This window comes from Cercospora beticola, chromosome 2, assembly GCF_033473495.1.
Source record: "Cercospora beticola chromosome 2, complete sequence".
Taxonomy (NCBI): domain Eukaryota; kingdom Fungi; phylum Ascomycota; class Dothideomycetes; order Mycosphaerellales; family Mycosphaerellaceae; genus Cercospora; species Cercospora beticola.
The window spans coordinates 3995652-4018368 of record NC_088936.1 but is presented as its reverse complement, the minus strand read 5'-3'; the positions used below and the strand labels follow the sequence as shown (position 1 = coordinate 4018368).

The following is a 22717-nucleotide window of genomic DNA, read 5'->3' as shown; positions in this document are numbered from 1 at the left end:
CATCAACGTGTGGCAGCTGATGAAACAGGCAAGATGAAGTTCATGAATGGAGATAAAGAGAAAAAAGGCCACCAGGCCGCCGATTTCGAGAAACAGGTCGAGATTTTACAGCAGCAACAAGCAGACGGAACGTTCGTCCCACCGACTTCAGAAGAAGAACAGAAAGTCATCAGAAAACTGGACTGGAGGTTACTGCCCTTGGTGTTTGTACTCTATTCGCTCGCAGGTACGTTCAAAAAACAAGTGCCCTCAAATCTCACATTGACACTCTTCTCCAGTACTCGACCGCTCGAACCTTGGCAATGCCAGACTCGCAGGAATGGAGGAAGACATCGACATTTCCGGCAACAGATACCAGCTTCTTGGAACCATCTTCTACATCGCGTACATCTTGTCGCAATGGACGCTAATCGGCTGGAAACAATTCAAACCCAGCCAATTTTGTGCCTTCACGGTTATGTTCTGGGGCTTCGTAGCAACGATTCAAGCTGCGGCGTTCAACTGGGGAGGTCTCATGGCTTGCCGCTTCTTTTTGGGTGTATCTGAAGCAATGTTCGGACCAGGAGTTCCTCTCTATCTGACATACTTCTATCCTCGAGAGATGGTCGGCTTCCGACATGGAGTATTCGTCAGCGGAGCGGCAATGGCGAACGCTTACGGCGGAGCTCTGGCATATGGAATCAGTCAAATCCGTGGATCTATCGCGCCTTGGAGAATCCTTTTCTTGATTGAGGGCTTGCCTACCTTGGCCGTCGCAGTCGTCGCGTGGTTCTGCCTACCGGACAGCATCAGCACTGCCCCGTTCTTGAACGACAGAGAGAAGCAAGTCGCGCTTCACTTTGTGGCTCGCAACCAGAAACTCGACGTTGGAAACGAACGAGGTGTTCGATTCAAGGAGATGTTCGAAGCCTTCAAAGATCCCAAGTCGCTTCTTCCAGGACTGATGTACTTTGGCTGGTGAGTCCACTCAATTCACAAATCTTCCCTCAACATCTTCCACTAATATCACACATCACAGCAACGTCTCCTTCGCCTCCCTCCCACTCTTCCTCCCAACAATCATCAGCGAAATGGGCAGCTTCTCTCGCATCCAGTCCAACGGACTCAGTGCCCCACCATACATCTTCTGCTTCTTCGTCATCATCCTTTTCTGCTTTCTCTCCGACCGCTTCAAAGTTCGGGGACCCTTCGTCTGCCTCGCAGCCACGATCGCTGCAATCGGCTTCATCATCAACGCAACTACAACCTCCACCGGTCCTCGCTACTTCTCCACCTTCTTATCTGTTTGCATATTTGCCTCGGTCGCGCTTCTTCTGGCCTGGACAGCAAATATCCATACCACGGAATCGAAGCGCGGAGGAGGTTATGTCATTTTGGCGACAATCGGACAGTGCGGACCTTTACTCGGCACGAATATCTTTCCGGAGTCGGATAAGCCGTTCTACAGAACGGGCTTGTGGACGAGTGCGGCGATGTGCTTAATGGTCGCGGTACTGTCTGTCATACTGTCGCTCTGGATCATCTACGAGAACAGGAAGATGGCGCGAGAAGGTGTGCCGGAGAACCAGGAGTTCGAAGAAACGAGTTTGGGTGTACAGGGCGAGGGTCAGCAGCAACGAAGACAGAGAATCGTGTGGTAGAGTAATACGACAGCAATATGTTGTGTGTACGAAAACGTGCAATGAAAGAATTCATGATTGATGAAGTGATCGTGTATGTTCAATTGGGTATCAATCTTGTATCATAAAGCCATATATTGCCAACATCTGCATCTTCCCATTCTCATTCCCTCCGATAATGAATAATCCAAACATCCAACCGAAACGCGAGGCCTTTTCAGACTTGATCGATCATAGCCGTTGATATCGTGGTTGTCGTTCATCGTCGAGTAGTGATAGAACGGTATCGACCGGAACGCCGAGGTGATGCAGTGTCGTTCATCTTGTCATGATGGCGGATAATCTAGCAAGAGCAAGAGCCTGCTGCGCACTGTGAAGAAGAATCAGCATCTCAACTACATCCTCAAACTTGCTCATAACAGTCATGTTGGACTCACCTTGCAGTCGGCACCGCAAGAGCAAGAGGAGTTTCCGCAGCCACCCATATTGATTGTTGTGATTTGGTAGATTGGTGAGGTGTGTAGGTGGTGTTGTAGTTGTGTCTGATCTTGTCGTGGTTTGTATCTTCTCAAAGGTGGGTAGGATGCGGGGCCTATATACCCATGACAGTCAGGGTCCTCACGTGAATGCGAGACTTTCGCGGTGGGAAGCATCGCTTGTCGGAACACGATGAGCCAGTCGCACAAAGACCTCACCCGCCGGCGTCGACCCACACCTTTTGCCAGCGCACCAATCATCTGACCCTCGATCCTGCAACATATGCCGGCCACGGCACGCTGCGTGGGTACACATCGTTGGCAAGAGCGCGGCATGCGCCAGGGAACATCGTCCTTCGTCAGTGGCAGTCTGATCGATAGGCGGTGGTAGCCTCGGTCATGCCAATCATCCGTCATACCTTGGGGCATCCAGATCTTTCCACGAGTGGGAGGCTCGACTGGGCATCGCGGCTATACGTGGACAGTCACGGGATGTCCAAGATCATTCGGAGTGCCCTCGAGCCTCCGATGCGCGCAATCTGCTGGGATCAGAGCTATGCAGCTTGGCTCCGTACAAGCTGCTGCCTTTCCTCGATTGGACAAGTGACCGAATCGTGGGTACGCACAAGTCGCTCAACGGAAATGGTCGGGCCTAGGTCTGAAGTTGAGCGAGTACGAGAAAAAAAAGTGTCGGTGGAGGGAGACATGTAAAGTGGAGGAACAGAGTGTCTTCAAGTATTGTTCAGGCCTGGTCATCAAGGTCGCCCGTACAGCGATTGACCGATGCCTTCTGCTCAATTCGCGGTGAAGATCAGCTTACGCTGTTCTAGTACCACTCTAGAGTGCTTCTGCTCAATGATTCCAAGAATTGTTCCTGGCCGCAAGGTACAGTGGCCACTACCATCGCAGATGCACAATGCCGGCAGTGGGAATCCTAGACGTGCAGGCTGCGCGGCCGAAGCCCCTCAAGCCATTCGCGTGGCATATGGTCCGTTGTGGTATGGTGGCTCGTGAACGGTGTAGGGCTCTGTTCTCGATTATTAGTCAAGCATTTCCCTCGAGCGTGGCAACGTGGGATAGTGCTGTCTCTTCCTTTGCCACAGGCGATCTCAGTGAGGCTAGATCGCATGTAATGGACGGCTGACCATGGTGCTAGCAGACAGTGTGTGACATGATGCAGCAAGAGATTGACGTCGCAGATGCAGGCACATCGTCGCGGCAGGCCCAGTGGTCATGCTCCTGCCTCCTTAGATTACCACGTGGCACTTTGGGAAGTTGCCCAACTACATGAGAGCGGAAGTCCGTTCGGGCAAACTAGCATATTCGAAACCAGAAAGGAGTCATTCGACGCGTATAGCATTACTCCATGCAATCATCTATCGTAGATCTGGCGGACCCTCTGCAGACTTCCTCGCCATCTTTACCCCCTTCACAGCAACCTTCACGCTTGTCTTCGCGACCCACCAGCTGCCTTTGATTCCCAATCCCACGAGACCAAACACCGCCCTCGTAAAACCTGGAAACTCTTCTTTCTCCTCTTTGATTGGTGGCTGCACGGCAACCATCTCCTTGATCTCCTTCTTCTCTTTCCTTCGAGCGAGGAAGTTGGTCTTGCTCGACGCTGTCGAGCTCACTGACGAGCGACGAGAAGGTTTTGTCGCGTTCGAAGACTTCTTCTTGTCTTTGCTGGCGCCGGCGACGGGATGCTGGACAGGAGGTGCAGCGAAGGTTATTTGCTCCCGTACCAAAGCTTCGTTCTCAATGACGGCTACTACCAGGAGAGCAGAGACGACGGTGTCAACTACAAATCTGGAGTCAAGCGCCAAGAGGCCGGGAAGATCAAGCACGCAAGCATCGTGTGAGAAGTCGAGGAACGCCAAATTTAGAGTGTCGGCGCTGACTGCGGCTGGGGTAGCTGAAGGATGATGAAAGGAGATCTTTGCAGCTGCACCTCCAGTACTCCGATGAGACTTGGTCACAGTGATGGCACAGACGCCAAGCTGGGGATGCTTGAGATCATAATGTGCTTCAACGGTACTTGACAGTGCGTCTCGTTTCCGTGATTTGTTGATGAGGTCGCAAGCATACTCTTGATGCGCTTCGGCCACTGCGTCTTGGGCCAATCTTGCTGCTTCGGCAGATTGAGCGCTTGGATCAAAGGTCGCGATATTGCGTGCTCGTGGCGAGTCTGCGACGGCTTCGATCGCGGCCATTGCTGCGGTCTGCGGGAAGATGGTCGTGACTTCAAGGTCCTTGGCTCTGGGATCCTCGCTCTTTTCCGGAAGTACAAGTTCTGACACTGGCGAAGAGCAGGGAGCCGTCGGGCAATGCTTGCGAAGAGCGTAGCGCTTGGGAGACGTCCCAGATGTGCTTTGACGCATCATTGAGTACATCAGGTCTTCGTGGGATGTGCCGACTGCGAGTTTGATCGATGGATCAGATGTCGCCTGATAGAGATTATATTGGACTTTACGTCCGTCACATGGGTACGACTCGATAGAGGCCTTCCACAGTGCTTCCAGATCGGCATGGCCGGCTGCAGGAATGTGCTCGTAGCCGTCTACCAAGCCCACAGCTGAGTCGTAACGCTTCAGCTCCTGACGCTGTATGGGACTTCCGATGCTGCTCGCCACAGGACTGTGATAGGCTGGCGGCGATTGTGCTCGAGCTGTGGGATAGTATGACTGATGGTCTAGAGGTCGACTGGGGTCATACTGTGGGAATATGGAACGCATCGGTGGAGCGAAGCCAGGGCTCCGCGCTGGACTGTCGGTCCTGGTAGGTGCATTGTAGTCCTGTTTCGGTGATGTGGATTGGAAGCGAGTCTTCTCTGGTAAAGGAGATACAGCATCTTTCTCGTCGATAGGTGTAATCAATTCGTCTGCAGCACGAGTCGTGACTTGTGTGGAGATATTGGCTGGCTGAAGCCTCTGTCGTTGCGAGGCGGAAGACAGGCTTCTTCGCGGTGGTGTGGTGGAGCCGAAGTGCATGTTGCGTGGTAGTTCTGAAAGTTTGTCTTCCTGGGCAATATGCTCACCGACGAAGTCAGGTCCTTCTATGATGGGGCTCGACCTGCGCCGTGTACGGCTCGTTCGTCGTATTGGTCCCAGATGCGTAGTGGAGGGGGAAGTCGCGGACGACATGGGTGACGGGATGCTTTTGGGCGTGGCAACCGACGGATCGCAAAACAGGGAGTGCTGGAAGGTTTCTGATGCAGCTTGGATCTTGGGAGTCGTAGATTTCGCACCAACGACTTGAAAGGCAACGCCCTTGAGGTTCAGTTCGCCGTCCGCATTTGGTGTCTTGTTGTTCCTCTTCATAGAGCTTTTTCGTGGCAGACCAGCTGCTGAAGATGGGAACAGTGTCAAATGAGTGGGTGCCATGGTACCAGACCTGAGCAGGAAATCAAAGCAACGAACAGTAGGAAATGACCTAAGAGACTGCGGGTCCGCGACAGAGAATGACCAGGACAAGAGAATAGACTATGCGAAGTAGTGACACCGACTTACCATATATCACCCAGCTCGTAACGCCGGCCCAGCATTGTCACATTGGTTCTGGGGTCGAGCATCGCGAAGACTGCACAGAATCAATAGCGGCTCCAGGGAAGAATTAAGTGCTTTCGCGCCGAGCTTGCCACCAGGTGAAGTCGCGGTCAAGGGCTAGTCTGCGCCGAGATCTCAGAAATGAGCCTATGGTATGCTGTGCCGCACGAATGCAGCACATTGCCAAGATGCAGGTATGGCAAGGCGAGGTGTGAAGTGTAAGCGCCGGCCAGTTACGCGCCCAAGACCACCCGTGATATGAAGTACGCGCCTGGGTTTTATTGGTTCCCGCCTCCGCATCGTACTGTCGCATGATTCAATCTGAGACGCTTTGTCCAGGGCCTGGTCGTCGCTCTATCGTGTCGTCCACGAAGGCTGCTCTTTCGGATGCTTGCTCGCCGTTATGGTGGTCTCGAGGCTTGCTCGCGGGATCGCCACGTGCGCTTGCGTATGTTTTGGGACATGTCGGTGAAATCTGATGATGAATTGGGCATTCCAATGGCGTCTGGATGCATGTGCGGATGTTTGTCGAAGCCAATTGTGCACAAAGTGAGCAATGTCTGGGAGTTTGCCGGAGTGAGCTGCGCACAGGCACGCGAAGCTGCGAAGCTCGACGTCGATCTTGTGACCTCATGCGGTGACACGCTTTCGCACAACCACGATACGCACACCTAATTGGTAATGTCGAAAACCACCATGGCCCGGTAGCGACGCAGCCGACATATCATGGTCTCCTTCTGGCCCTTCAAAGGCGGCTCCAGCGACGCCGCCGCCTTCGAGAAGGAGCTCAGCCAGCTGTCCACCAAGATCAATAAGGCCACCACACAAAACGAGCAATTTCAGCAGAGACGCAGGCGCTATAAAGTGCTGTGGACACTTTACACCTCCTTCACTTATATCCTGATCACTGCTATCCTGACATTAGTCACTGGCTGGGACAAATGGGGCGCTGTCGAATACTCCGCCATCGCTGGCAGTCCACTGCTCATCTACGCCGTACGAACAGGTCTTGATGCCTTCTACAACTACCGCATTGCGAACTCGCAGAAATACCTGAATGATCTGAACAAGCAAAGAGATGAGGCAATCAAGAGACTGAAGGCAGCGACAAAATATGACAGCACACAACAGCTTCTGGAAAAGTACGGCGGGTCACCGCCTGCAAAGAAGCAAGTAGTCCCCGAGGCGAAGGGCAAGAGGCAGTCTGAGGGCGGACCAGGTAATCGAACACATACACCGCAGGCCAGGACCGGCTTTGCACCACCGCCGACCGCGAACATTCCAAGCCGACAGCCACCTCCAGGTGTTCAGCACTCAGCACCACAAAACGCGCTAGGCTCTGCGCCGCATCTACCAAATCGACCGCCTACACAACCTGCACCTGAGCAAAGTGGGCCTGGCGAAGAATTTGCGCCAAACGCATTTAGCCCGAATAACTTCAGCCGACCGCCTGCGCTTCGCCAGCCACCACAATATATCACAGAGGGACCGAAATGGTATGATCGAATCATGGATGTCGTGCTAGGAGAAGATGAAACGCAAGCAAAGAACAGAATAGCATTGATCTGCCAAAATTGCAGGTTAGTCAATGGTCAAGCACCGCCAGGAGCAAGGACATTGGAAGACATTGGGAAGTGGAGGTGCAGTTCATGCCACACCCTGAATGGCGTCGAGAGCGAAGAGAAGAAGATCCTCAAGCAGATCACAGGCGAGCCGTCTTCACCCGCGAGCCCTGGTCCGGTACCTGAACCGAAAGCGGATGAAGTCGGGGAGGAGTTCGCTGAGAACGCGGAGTCAGAAGACGATGAAGCTGAGGAGGTGGACGATACAACTCCTGCAGCATCAACGCGGAGCAAGGCGCGACAGAGGAAGAAGGCTTGATGCGTGCAGTCGTGAATGTTTTGGACGCCTGGACAAAAGCGCCTAGTATCGTACAAAATCATCATCATTATCACATCACCTCGCTTCGATGCACTCAGCTACAGCTTACTGCCTCCCCGCCTCCTGTTCCACGCTAACAATGCGTCCACTCCTGCCTGTGCGACCTCCGTATCTTGAGCTGGTGTACCCGTGCTCACTCCAATGGCGCCGACAACTTGTCCATCGATCTCGATAGGCAGACCTCCTCCAATCAATGTGAACCTCCCACCATTGGAGTTGTGAATTCCGTAGCCAGGACCTCCAGGCAAGAAGTTCTTCGTGGTTGTTGTGTAAGTTGAGGTTGGGACACGATGCCCTGCGGCGGTGAATGCTTTATTGATGGAAATGTCGACGGATGTGAGTTTCGCGTTGGGCATGCGGGTGAAGTGGAGGAGGTACAGTGAGTTGTCGACGAGGGCGATATTGAAGTCTTTGAACTAATGTCAGAACATATGAAAATAGGATCGGTTGCTAGGGGTATATGTACCTATTCCCATTGACTTCGCCTTCTCTTGGGCTGCTTGTGAGGCTACGAGCGCTGCCTCAAGCGAGAGCTGGGGAACTGAACGTGTTGCCATTGTGTTCTACTTGTCTTGCTACAATTTCAAGAACCTTCTTGAGAAAACGAGCGATGATATGGCAGTCTTATGTGCATCAAAGGTTGAGACTGCTTGCATGAACTGAAAGCACCTACCTTCGCCTAAACACGGCCGGTAGCATCGACTAGACGTGTGATCTTTGAGGAAGCTCGACGCTGACGTCGTTCGAGCCTCGGCGCATGGGGAAGCTGCACGGGTATTGCGGAGGGCCGGAGGGCACCCCGGACAGCAGACGCACGCTATTCTTCTGAAGAGTGCACAACCTATGGAAGTCCAGCAGAGGCATGCACGACGCTGCTGCAGGATGCGAGCAATATGGAACAATGGAAGGAGTGGCCTGAGATGACGCGCGAACAAAGCTGCCCATGTGTATTTCGAAATTGAACCAGGCCCATTCATCCTTCTACAGACGAGCAACAACTATCGACGCCAGCACAGCCATTACCACTCCCGCACGCGTCTGCGCTGAGGTCGCCGACAACGTCCTTGGCTCTCCTCCCTTCTCTGATCCGACATATGGATAACCCGTGACAGAGTACATCTCCGACTCGATCCCGGCCCCAGCGGTAGAGTTTGTGTTGTGCAAGAGGGCCTCGAACGCGAATTCCTTCCCATCAGGAAGCTCAACTTGTGTGCTCTGCAAAGCTTCCGACACGTTCGCAGGCCGCCATGTCAAGCTGCCGTCGGCAATTGAGATGTTCTCTGCGAGGGTGTATGCGAAGCTAGTGGAGCCATCCGTTACGGCTTTCAATCGAATGTCTACTTCATTGTATGGTTGATCGCCTGTGTCCCAGCGGATATCGATGCTGGGTGCGGAGAGATTGAGAGGTGCTGATGTGTCTGGAGCTGTGAAGGTGAAGCCCTCGATGCCAGCAATGAGGAGGAGTGTCGCGAGCTTGGTGGCTGATTTCATTTTCGTTCTTTCGTTGATGTGGATTTGGCTCTGGCAACTTCGTTCCTTGGTGTTGGTATTGTTGAATTTTTCTTTTTGGAGTTCGATGTGGAGCAGGCGTTTGCTATCAGGATGGGATGCATCACACTATTAATGGGAACCAACAACAGACGTCACGGGTCGCCCATCTCCAGCTGAAGGATTCATAGCGCAACTCTAACGGTATAGACGCGAGCCACGATCATACCACAGCCACTCTTTCTTGGCGAAGGAATGGCACTGAGAGGGCGGCTGTGTCTTCACTGACAGCAAACGGGGCCCTGTTATGCGTCTCTGAGCGAAAGCCTGCAGCCAAAGTCGACTGCGCCTTGGTGATTTCACCATTCTGTCTGCTCAATCTCTGAGCCAGCGAGATCTGCTTCTCTGCTTGACAAGGCCTCAGACTCAGCTGGAACCCTGCGTAGATAAATCCACTCGCTCCAACTCGCCGCTCTCCCTCGCCCACATGGCAACAAGCTTCGAGTCGGACTCCTCAGCGAAATCAAACAAGTCTCCATAAGCACAAAATACTTTCAACTCATGCAAGCCCTTCAGATGTAACCAGAAGTTCGATCGTTCGATCATATGTATCAACATCGCAGCGCACAGGCTGCAGACATTAATTCGAATCCGAAGAACCTCAAGTTTGAACATTCGCGCCAGCCATAACCTCACCCATTGCTCGTGTCCTGTTAGGTCGAAGGGGAGTTCTTTCACCCCAAGTTGCAATGTGACTGTCGTGGCATGCAGAGATTCAGGAATCTGAATGGGATCATCGAAGAGAAAGGCGTGAGTGTCGGTTAACCTCAGCTCTGGAAGCTCTTCAACACGGTCCATCGCTTCGTCATAGAATTGGCGAGAGATGGCTGTGTTTCGAGGCACTAAGGCGTAAGTCGATGCGCGGAGAGCAGTCTTGGTGTCGAATTCTGTGGTTCGCTTTTCTTTCATTTCGTCGTAGATCATGTCTCGTAGTTCTCGTGGTAGGGCGAAGAACGAGAATATGTTCATGTTGCTCTCCGTGAAAGCGACAATGGCGCTTGAAGGGTCCTCATCGGTGGAGATCTGGGCACAATGCTTCTTGCTTGATCGTCCAGATTCGATTTCGTCCCCTTCGTCAGCACTCGACTGGAGGTTAGCGATATCGCGCTTCTTCCCAGTAGACATAGTCAGTGCCGTGCTCTGGTCTTCGGAAATGCTCGATGCCGAAGGTCTTGCGTTGTAGGCTCAGGAAATGGAAGTAAAGCTGCAAACAGAGTGCAGAAAGTGAATGTCAGGAGGCCACATTCAAGTCGAGAACAAAGACACAATGTTTCACTTGTCTCGCCTACCTTGTCCCGAAGGCCAGAGGAAGACCTGAAGTCAGACGTGTCTTCCGATTCCGATCTACCTATTCGTCGCGCCATATTGAAAGGCGCGCATGTCTCTGACGCACACACATCCAACATAAGAACCATGAAGACCAACGGCACTGTTCCAACGAATCCATGCAATCTCCTCTGTCCAACCCGTCATGATCAGCTGTAAGGGTCTTGAAGGCAAGTTGAACACAGGCGCCAGGATGTAGAAGCCGTGGAAGAAATGTAAACGAGAAGCGAGTTCCACGAAAGTGATCGTTTTATGGCCATCTATGTATTTCTGCGTGCGGCGAAGAGGGTATCCTGGTTTCCCATCCGTAATTTTCAAAGCCGTTTATCCTCGTCATGCAGAAGTCTGGAATAAGAGAATAAGAAGAAACTGGAGGAGCGGAGCTGAAGAGCGCTTCCATCGACCCCTTCAAGAGAAGCAGCGCGCTGCCTGTCAAATTCAAAAGTGCGCCGGAGGTGCCATCTCTTGACAACCGGCTCTGGTGATGTTTCGCAGCAGACATACGTGTGCAGCCTCTTTCGCCGTCGCCCTTTGACCTATCGCAGATGCGATGGTTGAGTAGAATGCCCAGGAGATCCCATCAAAGTCAGACTTGGCGTAAGGTTTGTGCGAGTGCCTCGCTGGATATGCTCCGTGATGGACTTGGGATGTCGCCTAAGGCCATAATTTCCAGGACCTCGCTGAGAATGAGCACATTTTGCAACCCATCATCATTCAAATCTGGTCAAAAATCGTGCCGAAGGACGATCACGGTGGTGGCGCAGTCACAAATCTTCGTCTATGTTGTCATCATCTTTCGGCGCGTTTAGTTTGACCTCTGGAGTTGATGTTGCTTTCGGATGCTCTGCATCTGTGGGTGCGCTAAGAGAAGTGGAGGGCAAGAATCCAGCTTCGCTCGTGAACATGCCATTGTTAAGCCCAGGCATACTGGCTCGTTGTCGCTTGAATGGACTAGCGACAGCATCTGATCCGTCGTTTGCAGGAGGAGCAAGGCCATTTGGAGGTGTGCCAGCGTTGGCAGCGACGGAGTTGATTGATTGTGGTGTTCCAGCATCTGTCGATTCTTCACTCTTGACATGTGGTGGCTTGCGCAATGCGCTCGGGTCACCGACCGGGTCTACAGAATGCTGCCGCTTGAGCTGTATCATACATGTCAGCATCCTTGCTACTGGTCCAGATCGACAGTAGACTTACCTTGATTTTCTGCACACCCTCAGCAACTTCGTTAGTGCGCTTGGCATCCTCCGGCGAAAGGTGAGTGCTTCCATTCTCCTGCTTGCCGTCAATGTCGTCGTTACCATCTGGCAATCGCTCGTCCTCCTCGTCATCTGCATCGCTGTCCATTGCGTCGACATCCTTTTCCTTGCCTTTGCGCTTGGCTGTGGTGGAGTCTCGGTACCCTGAGAAACCCTTCGTGCCCTGCGATTTGAGAGGGCCCAGCTTAGAGAAATCCGTGACCGAGGACTTCCTACGTCGACTCGATTGCGGAGTTCGCTCTGAGGCTGGCGTTGACAAGATACCCATCTTTCTAAGCTGTTTCTCGCCACGATAGAAGAACGTGAACACCGCATAAGGTGACTCTGGGGGGTCGAGCCCTGTCACAGTCTGAGTGCTGATGGTCTTTGGGTCCAGTGTCTTTGGCTTTGCAAAGCTCGTTGTGTGATCCACGTCTTCGCCCCCTCCTGCATCCCCACCGGCTTCCATGTCGTCGTCGTGAGCATCGAACTGCGGAGAATATTCACCTCGCTTGATTTCACCACTCGCGAGCACTCGGAACAGGGCGACCTTGATTTGGCCTGCTGCTTCGGGCTCTGGAGGGTCATCCTCTGAGTCAGAATTTGAGGAGAAGAGGCCATCGTCGTCTTGCATGTCTTCGACCGAACCGTCCTCGCCGCCATATCGTAGAACGCCATTGCGTCTCATGATATTGGGTTTCACGTCCTCGTCATCGCTGCCCTTCTCCTCTTTCCTCTTCTGTCGCTTCTTCTCCAATCTCTTCTGCCGACGCTCTATTCGCTCTTTCTTTGCCTGGTCGGTGCCCTCCAGATCCAAGCCATTGAGCCACCGCTCTAATCCAACTTCTCTGAACAGAAATTCGCGCTCGGCAAGGCCGCCACCCTCTGACTCTGGTACGCTCACCCAGCGACTGTTGACCCACGTCTCTTCCCCTCTCCTCAGCAGCGTTGCTACTTCCTCCTTCGCACGCCCATCGAAGTAGATATACGCGGCTATGGTCTCGTTGGGATTGTCTGTTCGCGGGACGTATGGCGGCACGCTCGCTTGGTATTTGCCTCTCTCGCTCCCCTCGCCTGGTAGGTTCCCCACTATGCGTGGCCGCGGATAGGGATCCTCGATCGTGGGCTTCGGAGTCGAGTACGGCACATTGAGCCCTGGTGTGAGGAGAGTGATGCTGATCGCGAAGGTGGACTGCTCCGGCTTGCCTGATGTCGAGCCAGAGGGGACTTTGGCGGGGGGCACGGGGATGTATGTGGTGATGCGCGATTGACGAGTCTGCTTCTGAATCGAGTGCTCGGCAATGGGGCCGTCAGCAGTGTGTATGCTGACCGCAAGGCCTTTGAAGCAAGGCATCTTGCGGTCGGTGGTGGAGCTCGAGGCTCAAGCGGACGTGTAGCAGAGGGCGGTGGTGGTGGGAGGTCTGTTTCTCCTCCGCCGCTCCTTTCAGCCGCTGCGGTCTGGCGACGAGGTGTGTCTGCTGGAGGACTGTCGCTCTGCACCGACGTTGCTGGTCAGCCCAAGTCGTGTCTGGTCAACACGTGCCCGCGTGCGAGTGTTGTTCGTGGCCGACGGGCGAGTGTGTGTCGCGTCCAATCACCGCGCCAAAAAGAAGCTTTCCAGTTCGACGTCTCCGCAGGCGAAAGCGGTCAAGATGGCTCGGTCCTCTGCGCGGGGCCGCGTGCACGCCGTCAGCGGACAAAGAAAAGGGACAGCAGTAGTGGACTCTCGACGCGTACTGCAAGGCTAGATGTGCTCTACAAGAGGGGATTTATGCAAGACGGACACGCGGAGTCACTGTCGCGCAGTGAAGTGGGATCCGCAGCCAGACGCGACGTCACTGGGAACATGCCTGATCACTGATGCTTCACTTGCGCTGAAAGTAGTGCCGGTTTCAACACGCGCCTCGAGGCGTGATGTAGTGGTACACGACTATCGACTGTTCTCGCTGGAAACTATCGCGACAGCCTCTTCTCAAGAACGTGCTGTTCGCCACAAGATTGCTCATTCCTCCGCCCTGGCATCGCCTATTACTACGTTCAACTCGTCAATCTTCGACTCTGCTGTGTACTGCAACGCTTGCGTATTCCGCTTTGGTCGCAGTAACGTCCTCTGCACGATCGGATAGAAGTAAGCGCCCTTTTGTAATCGGACATTGTGAGCATCTCCATCACCGTCGTGTAGTGCAAGAGCCACAGAGTTGTTGTATGTGTTGTGTCTGTCACCAGCCTGTTCCTTCGTCTCGTACGTTCGTATCCTCTTGTACTTGAAGCACTTCACGCCCTCACCATTGTCGTTAGTGTAAAGGGTATCCTCATCCTTTTCAGGATCGTTGACATCCAGCCTTCTCTTGATGCCACGAATAGCGTCTACGTTTGTAGGGAGATAGTAGTCGTAGTCGTACTCGCGAATTGGCTCAGGTTTCGAAGAATTTGACTCGTGCCATTCTCGTAGCTTCTCCTGATACTGCTCTTCTGCGCTCTCATCGGCGACGGGTCGCATGAGCGCAGTATCGAGACGTTCGTCGTATTTGTCGCGGATTTCTGAGGGGTTTGCGTTGTATTTCATGATCATGTAGAATCCTACTGAAGGAATTGCGTCTGGATCTGGCAGGATCGGATACGAATCGAGAAGCTTAAGGTCGGCATTGCTGGGGTGCTTGGGATTTGACCATGCCTTGAGCTCGGCATCGGCTACCTGTGCACCACGCAGATTCTCGGTGCTGTCTTCTCCCTTGTACGCATCTTTGGGGTATGCAATGTCGAAGCCCTTCACAATGTGTCGCATGATGTTGATCGGATCATCTTTGTTTGCGGACGGTTTCCGCCTCTTGTTGTCGTTCCGCAGCTTAACCAGATCTTTCGATGTGGAAGATGTGAAATGTTGTGCTTGTTGCGACGAGCTATATTCTGTTCTCCGCAAGAAGGAGACGGCTCCCTGTGATGCATTTGCTTTGCCGAGCTGGTTTAGTGGTTTGAGTAGCGCTCGGTCTGCAGGATGTATTTGTTCTCGAGCATTGGGCCGCGATGAGATGGCTATGCGGCATTAGCAAAAGTTATCCCTCGCACCGGAATGCGCATCCTACCTTCTTCCTTTCCTTCGAAAATACCGGGTATACCAATCAGATCTATCGGCATGCCCAGCTCTGCATCTGCCTCGATATTCAGCGGCTGGTCTCGCGCGAGCCGCGACGAGTAGCCAGCGCTCGTGTATTGTCCACTCGACAGTCCTGTTCCGGGTATATCGAGAAGCTTCGGTGGGTTTGGAGGCGGAGGCAGCGCATTGCTGTAGCGGATTCGCGCGATGTAGTCCTGGTGCACGACCTTCTCGCCGGGTCTTCCAGAAGACATGGTGTGCGGGGATTGGCGAAGTTGGTGAAGCGTGCGCGTCCAGCGATGGGCGATTGTTCGAACGTGGATGCGGAGGAAGACGCGCGCTGGAAAGAGCGACGGGGAAACGTATTTCCGACTGTCAATGGAGCGAACGCCACAGGCAAGAGCACACGGCACGTCACACGCATCTTCTCAGTCTGGGTTCACCTCACTAACGCCGCGTTAGCTTCCGACTGAATCGTGTCCACCACAGCAGCAATTCCACGGCCACAGCTACCAGCAGACGTCCAGAGCCAGCTGGAAGCTCTCGACTACCCCACGAAACACCATGTTGACGCGGAGTGCGTGATTCGCCGTTGCACGTGCTGAGCCACAGCGCTCTTCCTGGTGAGGCGCCTCGAGCTCACCAAAGCACATACCTGGCCCACGTGTCGCCGGCCATGGATGGGAGCGCAGCGTTTTCCTCGGCGTCTGCTGCCACACAACAGCTCGCTGCCAAAGCCAGCGCCTTTGCTCCCGACAGCAGCGTCGTTGTTAACTCCCCGGCCGGCACTCCCGCGTCTGCTCGGTCCATCTTGAGTATGCTTGGAGGCTTACTTTTGGGCATTTTCACTGTCGTGCCGAGCATCCTCTACTGGACTATCTCATTCGTGACTTACACGCTACCAACATGGCTCTTCTCGTTCTTGTCGACCAGTCTGACCTTCACGATGAACATGACGACGCTCCTGCTGCTCTTGGTCGCCGTAGCCTCCACGCTGAGCTGGTTCGTGCGGTACAGGTTCATGAACATGTACTCTCGCCTGCCGCCCGAACCACAACGCAAAGAGCCGCAGATCGAGATCTTCCCAGATTCGCAGGAGACAGACTCAAAGCCGGGCCTAGCAAATTACTTCGATGAGTTCCTGAGTGCTATCAAAGTCTTCGGCTATCTGGAGAGGCCTGTCTTCCACGAGCTCACGAGGACCATGCAGACCAGGAAACTGATCGCTGGCGAGACCCTTCTACTTGAGGAAGAAAAAGGCTTCTGCTTGGTGGTTGATGGCCTCGTCCAAATTTTTGTCAAGTCCAATCGTGGACAAGACAGCGAGTCTGCAAGTGAGCTTGGCATGGCAGATGAAGATCAAGTCGAAGATCGAGCTGGGGAACACGGAAACTACCAATTGCTCACTGAAGTCAAGAACGGGGCACCCATGTCTTCTCTATTTTCAATTCTTGCCCTGTTTACAGAGAATGTGAAGCTAAGGTTCGACGAAGATGAAGCACTGAATACCAGCGACTCGAGTGGCAACCTCAAAAGTCAACTTCGCATGAATCAGCAAAATGATCGCGGAACGCCCGATTCAGGCACGGAAAATGGTACGCAATGGACGGCAGGTGGCTCGTCACGACCTGTTTCGAGGCAAAGGGCTTCCTCTACGGTCCAGCTTAGTGGTTACCCCTATTCGTCGAGAGATCCACCACCACTTACCTTGGACGGCAGTGGCAGCACAGATGATGGTCCCCAACAACGATCCAGTCGCAGAGCAAGTTACATTCACGCCGAGCATCCTCGGGCCAGAAAAAGGAGAAAGGCCTCTGCTCATCCAGATATTGTTGCTCGGGCTACAGTTGATACCACAATCGCAATCATTCCCGCCAGTGCTTTCCACCGGATTACGAGGATTTACCCCAAAGCCACAGCGCACATTGTGCAAGTCATCTTGACCAGATTGCAACGTGTCACACTAGCCACAGCAAGCTCGTATCTGGGGCTGACCAGTGAAGTGCTTCGAACCGAACGCCTGATGGATCGCTACACGAACTACGACTTGCCCGATTTCCTAAGAGGCGAAGCGTTGTCAAGACTGAAAGACAAGTTTCGGAGAGACCTGGAGCGGGTAGAGCCAGAGGATCTCACGAAAGGAATTGCCTTGCACAACCCGCGAATCACGCAGCGGAGGCGCGCGAGCAGCTCCTTGCATAGAGACGTAGCGATGCGAGCACGCATGAGTGCTCAGAACGGTACTCTGAACTCGGCAGAAGTTGGCGGCGAGCGTGGTGGCATGAGTGCCGGCGATCTACTCACCAACATTCACACACAGCGATCGCCTGGTCGTGCTAGAGGCGAACGGGGCAGCTTCTCTCAACCTTATTCGACCCCACGAACTAATGGAGATGTGGAAACATCAGTCAAGAGTCAGGCGCGGGAGCACTTCTCTCCACGTCTGAACCCGCGCGCTACGCTACATCGACAAGAGTCAATAGACGAGGATGCGATATTCCGTGAGTCAATCATGGACTGTATGGCGAAGGCCATTGGTCTTACCAACTCGAAAGACGGCATCAAGAGATCAGAGTCTGTGGCTCAATCGCCAAGGATGATGTCTTTCGACAGGAGAAGCCAGAGTGCGGTTTTCAACAACAATGCTTTCGGATTCATGGACCCTTATGACGGCTCGCAAGACGATGGTGAGTCAGTTGCTTCCGCATCTGCTTTCAGCATCGGCGGATCTGCAAACATCATGGAAGATCTGAGGAATGAGGTTGAAATTGTTTACTTTCCTCAAGGCTCAGTGTTGGTGGAGGAGGGCGAACGCAACCCTGGAATATACTATGTCATTGACGGCTTCTTGGATGTCAGTGCTTCTGTGGAAGAAGAGGGACATTCGAATGTCCTTGGTACTCTCGCTCAGCCAGGTGGCCCTGAATTGCCGAAGCTACAAGGAACAAAATCATCACAATCCAACAAGAGATCGTCTTCGGTCGGTGTTTCTGAGCATCACAGACGCCGAAAGTCCGGCAGAGTGCACAAGAGCCTCCATCTGATCAAGCCCGGTGGTCTCGCTGGCTACTTAGGCACAGTGTCGTCTTATCGATCGTTGATCAATGTCACTGCTAAAACGGATGTCTATGTCGGATTCCTGCCACGGATGGCCATTGAGAGGATCGTAGAGCGGCATCCGATCGTCCTGTTGACAATGGCAAAACGAATGACCAGCCTGCTACCACGTCTTATTCAGCACATCGACTTTGCACTAGAGTGGGTGCAGGTGAACGCTGGACAGTCGATCTACAATCAAGGCGAGGAAAGTGACGCAATTTACATTGTGCTGAATGGCCGCCTTCGCGCGATCCAGGAAATCGACGATAACAAGATGAAGGTCATCGGTGAATACGGCCAAGGTGATAGTGTCGGAGAGCTGGAAGTGTTGACCGAGTCGACCAGACCAGGTACACTGCACGCGATCCGAGATACTGAGCTTGCGAAATTCCCCAAGACACTCTTCAACAGTCTGGCCCAAGAGCATCCCGGCATCACAATCAAAGTGTCAAAGATCATAGCGTCCCGCATGCGGGCGCTGATTGAAAACCCGATGAACGAGCATGAGAGCTACAACAAACTTGCTGTCGAGAGACCAAATCTGACAACCACGTCCAATCTTCGCACTGTAGCCGTGATACCATGCACGGCCGGCGTACCTGTGGTGGAGTTCAGCAACAAGCTGCAGGCTGCCTTGAATCAAATCGGTACGCCCAATGGCGTTTCTGTATTGAATCAAGGCTCCATCTTAAATCACCTCGGGCGGCATGCGTTTAGCAAGATGGGCAAGTTGAAGCTGACGCAGTATCTAGCCGATCTGGAAGAGAAATATGGCATAGTTATCTATGTCGCGGATACCAGCGTCAAGTCGCCATGGACACAAACTTGCATCAGCCAAGCTGATTGCATCTATCTTGTTGGTCTTGCCGAAGGGTCGCCGGCCATTGGGGAATATGAGCGATTCTTGCTCACGACCAAGACCACGGCACGCAAAGAGCTTATCCTGCTCCACAGCGAGCGCTACTGCCCGTCCGGCACGACCAGAGCTTGGCTCCGAAACAGATCATGGATCAACGGCTCTCACCATCATGTGCAGATGGCTTACCGAGCTGCACCCGAACCAGTCCATCCTCACACTGCTGGCAAGCGTTTGGGGAACGCCATCAAGCAACGCGTACAAGTGATCCAAGCTGAGATTCACAAGTATACGTCGCGGAAAGTGAGACAGACCCCTCTGTTCTCCGCTGAGACGCCTTTCAAGGGCGATTTCCACCGCCTAGCGCGTCGGCTATGTGGCAAGTCAGTTGGGCTCGTCCTTGGTGGAGGCGGCGCTCGTGGTCTTGCCCACGTTGGCGTGATCCGTGCCCTGGAGGAGGCTGGTCTACCAATCGACATCATCGGCGGCACCTCTATCGGAGCTTTCGTGGGAGCCGTTTACGCCCAGGATGCAGATGTCGTTCCCATGTATGGTCGGGTCAAGAAATTCGCAGGGAGGATGGGAAGTATGTGGCGATTCGCTTTGGACGTCACGTACCCCTCAGCCTCGTATACAACGGGACATGAATTCAACCGCGGCATCTTCAAGACTTTTGGCGACAGCCAAATCGAGGACTTCTGGTTGGAGTACTATTGTAATAGCACAAACATTTCGAAGAGCAGACCGGAGATTCACACCAGTGGGTACGTCTGGCGGTACGTGCGCGCCAGCATGTCGCTAGCAGGATTGCTGCCCCCGCTCTGTGATGAAGGTGCAATGCTGCTCGACGGAGGCTACACGGACAATCTCACCGTTTCGCATATGAAGGCTCTGGGCGCAGATCAGATCTTTGCGGTCGATGTTGGCTCACTCGACGATGATACACCTCAAGCATACGGCGATTCTTTGTCTGGATTCTGGGCTTCGCTCAATCGATGGAACCCTTTCAGCTCATATCCTAATCCGCCAACGCTCAGTGAGATCCAAGCACGCTTGGCGTATGTATCCAGCGTTGATAATCTCGAACGTGCAAAGAACATACCTGGCTGCAGGTACATGCGGCCCCCAATCGAGACGTACGGTACACTGGATTTCGGAAAGTTCGATGAGATTTACCAAGTCGGCTATCAATTTGGGAAAAAGTTCTTAGCCGACCTCAGAGAAGAGGGTGTGCTGCCTGGCTTGGAAGCTGTGAGCGAAGAAGAGCGGAACTTGAGGAGGACGATGGCGCCGAGAAGAGCAAGTATTTGAGATTAGCGACAGAGCTGAAGCTGTTTACTGGAGGAAGGCTGCTGCAACAATACCGACGATACCCACACATTATCGATATACAGGCATTATTACCGCATGGATCTTTTGCTTCATTCATCCTTCTTCCTCTGCATACCCATCTTTCTTAATTCCCCAGTCCAGTCCCCATGTGTTCACGTGTTAGATATATTGACTTGATGCAGGCAATGGAAAAGCGGTCTCGCCCAATTCAAGCTTCTGTTGCCCATATTGATCCTGGTCTGTTTGCCTCGATCCAACAGTGAGGAACCTTGTCACTCTATCGAGCCGAGATTGCCTGCCGACCGGCTGGCAGCAGGCTCGACGAGAAATGGTGAATGTCAACAAGCCCAACGATTTTTTCGAACAAGCCGTGAAATTGATGAAGAACGAATATTTTCTCGCCCGAAAACAGTCCCGGGCTTGCATTCCACAGCTGCCGAAGCTGTGGTGGCTTCAGCCTTGTGGGAGGAAGAGGAGACGCTTCGGCTGTTCGGAAAATATGGAGAGCAGTCCGGCTGTTTTGACGCACGATTGCGCCATGTGACTTTTTCGGAAGAACTCCGATTTGTACGTCGGATGTAACAAGAGGCTTGAACCTCCACCGAGCCGTGTCATGGTAGTCAACGGCATGACGAAGGCCGGCTCATGAGCTAGCAGATCTGTTATGGCTTCACTTCGTCCCTTGCAACTGTTTACATGCTTCAAACTCATTCATCTTCCGAGGAATTGCCCCATCTATATAACAACAGCACCTTCACTGACAAGAGCACAACACAACGATACCAAGTCTACATCAAAACGACCCGAAAGTGGCGTCTGAAATCAAACATCGCTCCGCAAAATGACCAACAAGAAGAACTTCGAGATCGCCGTCGTAGGCGGAGGTAAGCAAGACCCACCGGCACCACGTAAAAAGTCTCAAACCACCAAAGCCCGCACGATCACCTCATCCATCTCACCAAACATCCACTACCACCACCACTAACTCTCCCCCAGGCATCTCCGGCCTAACCCTAGGCATCGCCCTCCACAGCCGCAACATCCCCGTAACAATCTACGAACAAGCCTCCCACTTCGCAGAAATCGGCGCCGGAGTCTCCCTCACCAGCAATGCCGTGCAAGCCATGAAACACTGCAACCAAGGCATCTACGAAGCCTTCGAACGCGTCCGAACCAAAAACCTCTGGCCCTCAAAAGAAAAAGTCTGGTTCGATTACCACGATGGCTATCATCATAAATCCAACCCAAAAGAAACTCACGCTTTTACCATTTCGAATTCTCTCGGTCAAGCGGGTGTGCATCGAGCGCATTATTTGGATCAGTTGGTGAAATTGTTTCCAGAGGAGAGGGCGGTTTTTGGGAAGAGGTTGGAGAGTTTGGAGAGGGAGGGTGAGAAAGATGGTGGGAAATGGGTTTTGAAATTTCATGATGGGAGTGAGGCGAAAGCTGATGCGGTGGTGGGGTGTGATGGGATCAAATCGAGTGTGAGGAAGATGTTGTATGGGAAAGATGATCCGAGGAGTTATCCGACTTATACGCATAAGTATGCTTATCGGGCGCTGGCGGATATGGAGCAGGCGGTGGAGGCGGTTGGGGAGGAGAAGGCGAAGAATTCTTGTATGCATGTGAGTTGACATGATCTACCCTTCCCCGTCCAGCTCTCACGCAAAACAGAGAGATAAAGATTTTGTTACTGACAGTTATCATTTAGATGGGCCCAGGAGGCCACATGCTCACCTTCCCAGTCCAACACGGCAAAATCCTCAACATAGTCGCCTTCAAAACCACAACCTCCGACTGGCCCGACTACAACCGTCTCACGCGCCCCGCAACCCGCGAAGACGCCCTCAAAGACTTCGCCGACTACGGCCACGACGTAATCAGCCTCCTCAAACTCTGCAAACCCAACCTCGACATTTGGGCGATTTTCCACCTTGGCGACAATCCTCTCCCTTACTTCGCCAAAAACACAATCTGCCTCATCGGCGACGCCGCACACGCTACTTCACCGCACCATGGCGCCGGAGCGGGAATGTGTATTGAAGATTCTGCAGTTCTGGCGGATCTTTTGGCGGATGAGAATGTGAGGACGCAGCAGGATATTGAAGCTGCGTTTGAGGTTTTTGATGAGCAGAGACGGGAGCGAGGGCATTTTCTCGTGCAGACGAGTCAGCATATTGGGAATTGTTATGAGTGGCTCGCGGAGGGTGTGGGAGAGGATTTCAAGAAGATTGAATGTGAGATTAATTCGAGGAATGCGAAGTTGCAGGATGTTGATGTGGAGGCGATGTGTCGGAGGGCGAAGGAGCAGTTACAGGTGAAGTTGACTTCGAGCCCATGAGGGGAGGAAATTGTATGTGGGATTGGGAAAGTTCTCTTTCGAAGGTGGGCTGGTGTGCGGCGTGCATTTGAGGCGCTCCATTCCGCCTTTCACGAATATCGAATGAAGTCTTTGGTATATGTGGTTTCGAACAGCTCTTGTAAGCAATATTTGTTCATGATAGCTGTTGTATGTATTATCGGTCACTGAACAAATGTCACTGGTCCATATGCTATGGTCGAGCTCCGTAGCTCGAGTATTTTCTGCCAATACAACGCATTGTCCTAGGCAATTTGACGCCCCGTGGGGTATGCTATTCTTGCATA

At 53.1% G+C, this 22717-nt stretch overlaps 10 protein-coding genes across 10 annotated transcripts; 4 read left to right on the top strand and 6 right to left on the bottom strand.

Annotated features, from left to right (window-relative positions):
* Positions 1 to 33: 33 nt before the first annotated feature.
* RHO25_003503 (uncharacterized protein) lies at positions 34 to 1640 on the top strand (the record flags this gene model as incomplete). Its single annotated transcript, XM_023599006.1, has 3 exons — positions 34 to 226; positions 279 to 957; positions 1019 to 1640. 3 exons carry the CDS (start codon positions 34 to 36, stop codon positions 1638 to 1640), a joined length of 1494 nt encoding a protein of 497 aa, XP_023455637.1.
* Positions 1641 to 3471: 1831 nt separating this feature from the next.
* RHO25_003502 (uncharacterized protein) lies at positions 3472 to 5478 on the bottom strand (the record flags this gene model as incomplete). Its single annotated transcript, XM_023599004.2, has 1 exon — positions 3472 to 5478. The coding sequence occupies one exon, from the start codon at positions 5476 to 5478 to the stop codon at positions 3472 to 3474; it is 2007 nt and encodes a 668-aa protein (XP_023455604.1).
* An 888-nt stretch (positions 5479 to 6366) lies between these two features.
* Positions 6367 to 7521, top strand: RHO25_003501 (uncharacterized protein; the record flags this gene model as incomplete). Its single annotated transcript, XM_023599003.2, has 1 exon — positions 6367 to 7521. The coding sequence occupies one exon, from the start codon at positions 6367 to 6369 to the stop codon at positions 7519 to 7521; it is 1155 nt and encodes a 384-aa protein (XP_023455605.1).
* Positions 7522 to 7619: 98 nt separating this feature from the next.
* RHO25_003500 (uncharacterized protein) lies at positions 7620 to 8138 on the bottom strand (the record flags this gene model as incomplete). Its single annotated transcript, XM_023599002.2, has 2 exons — positions 7620 to 7990; positions 8048 to 8138. The coding sequence occupies 2 exons, from the start codon at positions 8136 to 8138 to the stop codon at positions 7620 to 7622; spliced, it is 462 nt and encodes a 153-aa protein (XP_023455601.1).
* A 424-nt stretch (positions 8139 to 8562) lies between these two features.
* RHO25_003499 (uncharacterized protein) lies at positions 8563 to 9072 on the bottom strand (the record flags this gene model as incomplete). The annotated part of the gene is made up of 1 exon (XM_023599001.2): positions 8563 to 9072. One exon carries the CDS (start codon positions 9070 to 9072, stop codon positions 8563 to 8565), a length of 510 nt encoding a protein of 169 aa, XP_023455515.2.
* A 423-nt stretch (positions 9073 to 9495) lies between these two features.
* RHO25_003498 (uncharacterized protein) lies at positions 9496 to 10254 on the bottom strand (the record flags this gene model as incomplete). The annotated part of the gene is made up of 1 exon (XM_065602406.1): positions 9496 to 10254. One exon carries the CDS (start codon positions 10252 to 10254, stop codon positions 9496 to 9498), a length of 759 nt encoding a protein of 252 aa, XP_065458478.1.
* A 965-nt stretch (positions 10255 to 11219) lies between these two features.
* RHO25_003497 (uncharacterized protein) lies at positions 11220 to 13044 on the bottom strand (the record flags this gene model as incomplete). The annotated part of the gene is made up of 2 exons (XM_023599000.2): positions 11220 to 11594; positions 11650 to 13044. The coding sequence occupies 2 exons, from the start codon at positions 13042 to 13044 to the stop codon at positions 11220 to 11222; spliced, it is 1770 nt and encodes a 589-aa protein (XP_023455602.1).
* A 648-nt stretch (positions 13045 to 13692) lies between these two features.
* Positions 13693 to 15038, bottom strand: RHO25_003496 (uncharacterized protein; the record flags this gene model as incomplete). The annotated part of the gene is made up of 2 exons (XM_023598999.2): positions 13693 to 14723; positions 14774 to 15038. 2 exons carry the CDS (start codon positions 15036 to 15038, stop codon positions 13693 to 13695), a joined length of 1296 nt encoding a protein of 431 aa, XP_023455603.1.
* Positions 15039 to 15460: 422 nt separating this feature from the next.
* On the top strand, positions 15461 to 20050 carry NTE1 (phosphatidylcholine and lysophosphatidylcholine phospholipase; the record flags this gene model as incomplete). Its single annotated transcript, XM_023598998.2, has 1 exon — positions 15461 to 20050. The coding sequence occupies one exon, from the start codon at positions 15461 to 15463 to the stop codon at positions 20048 to 20050; it is 4590 nt and encodes a 1529-aa protein (XP_023455599.1).
* An 862-nt stretch (positions 20051 to 20912) lies between these two features.
* Positions 20913 to 22412, top strand: RHO25_003494 (uncharacterized protein; the record flags this gene model as incomplete). Its single annotated transcript, XM_023598997.2, has 3 exons — positions 20913 to 20955; positions 21068 to 21696; positions 21783 to 22412. 3 exons carry the CDS (start codon positions 20913 to 20915, stop codon positions 22410 to 22412), a joined length of 1302 nt encoding a protein of 433 aa, XP_023455600.1.
* Between the last annotated feature and the right edge of the window lie 305 nt (positions 22413 to 22717).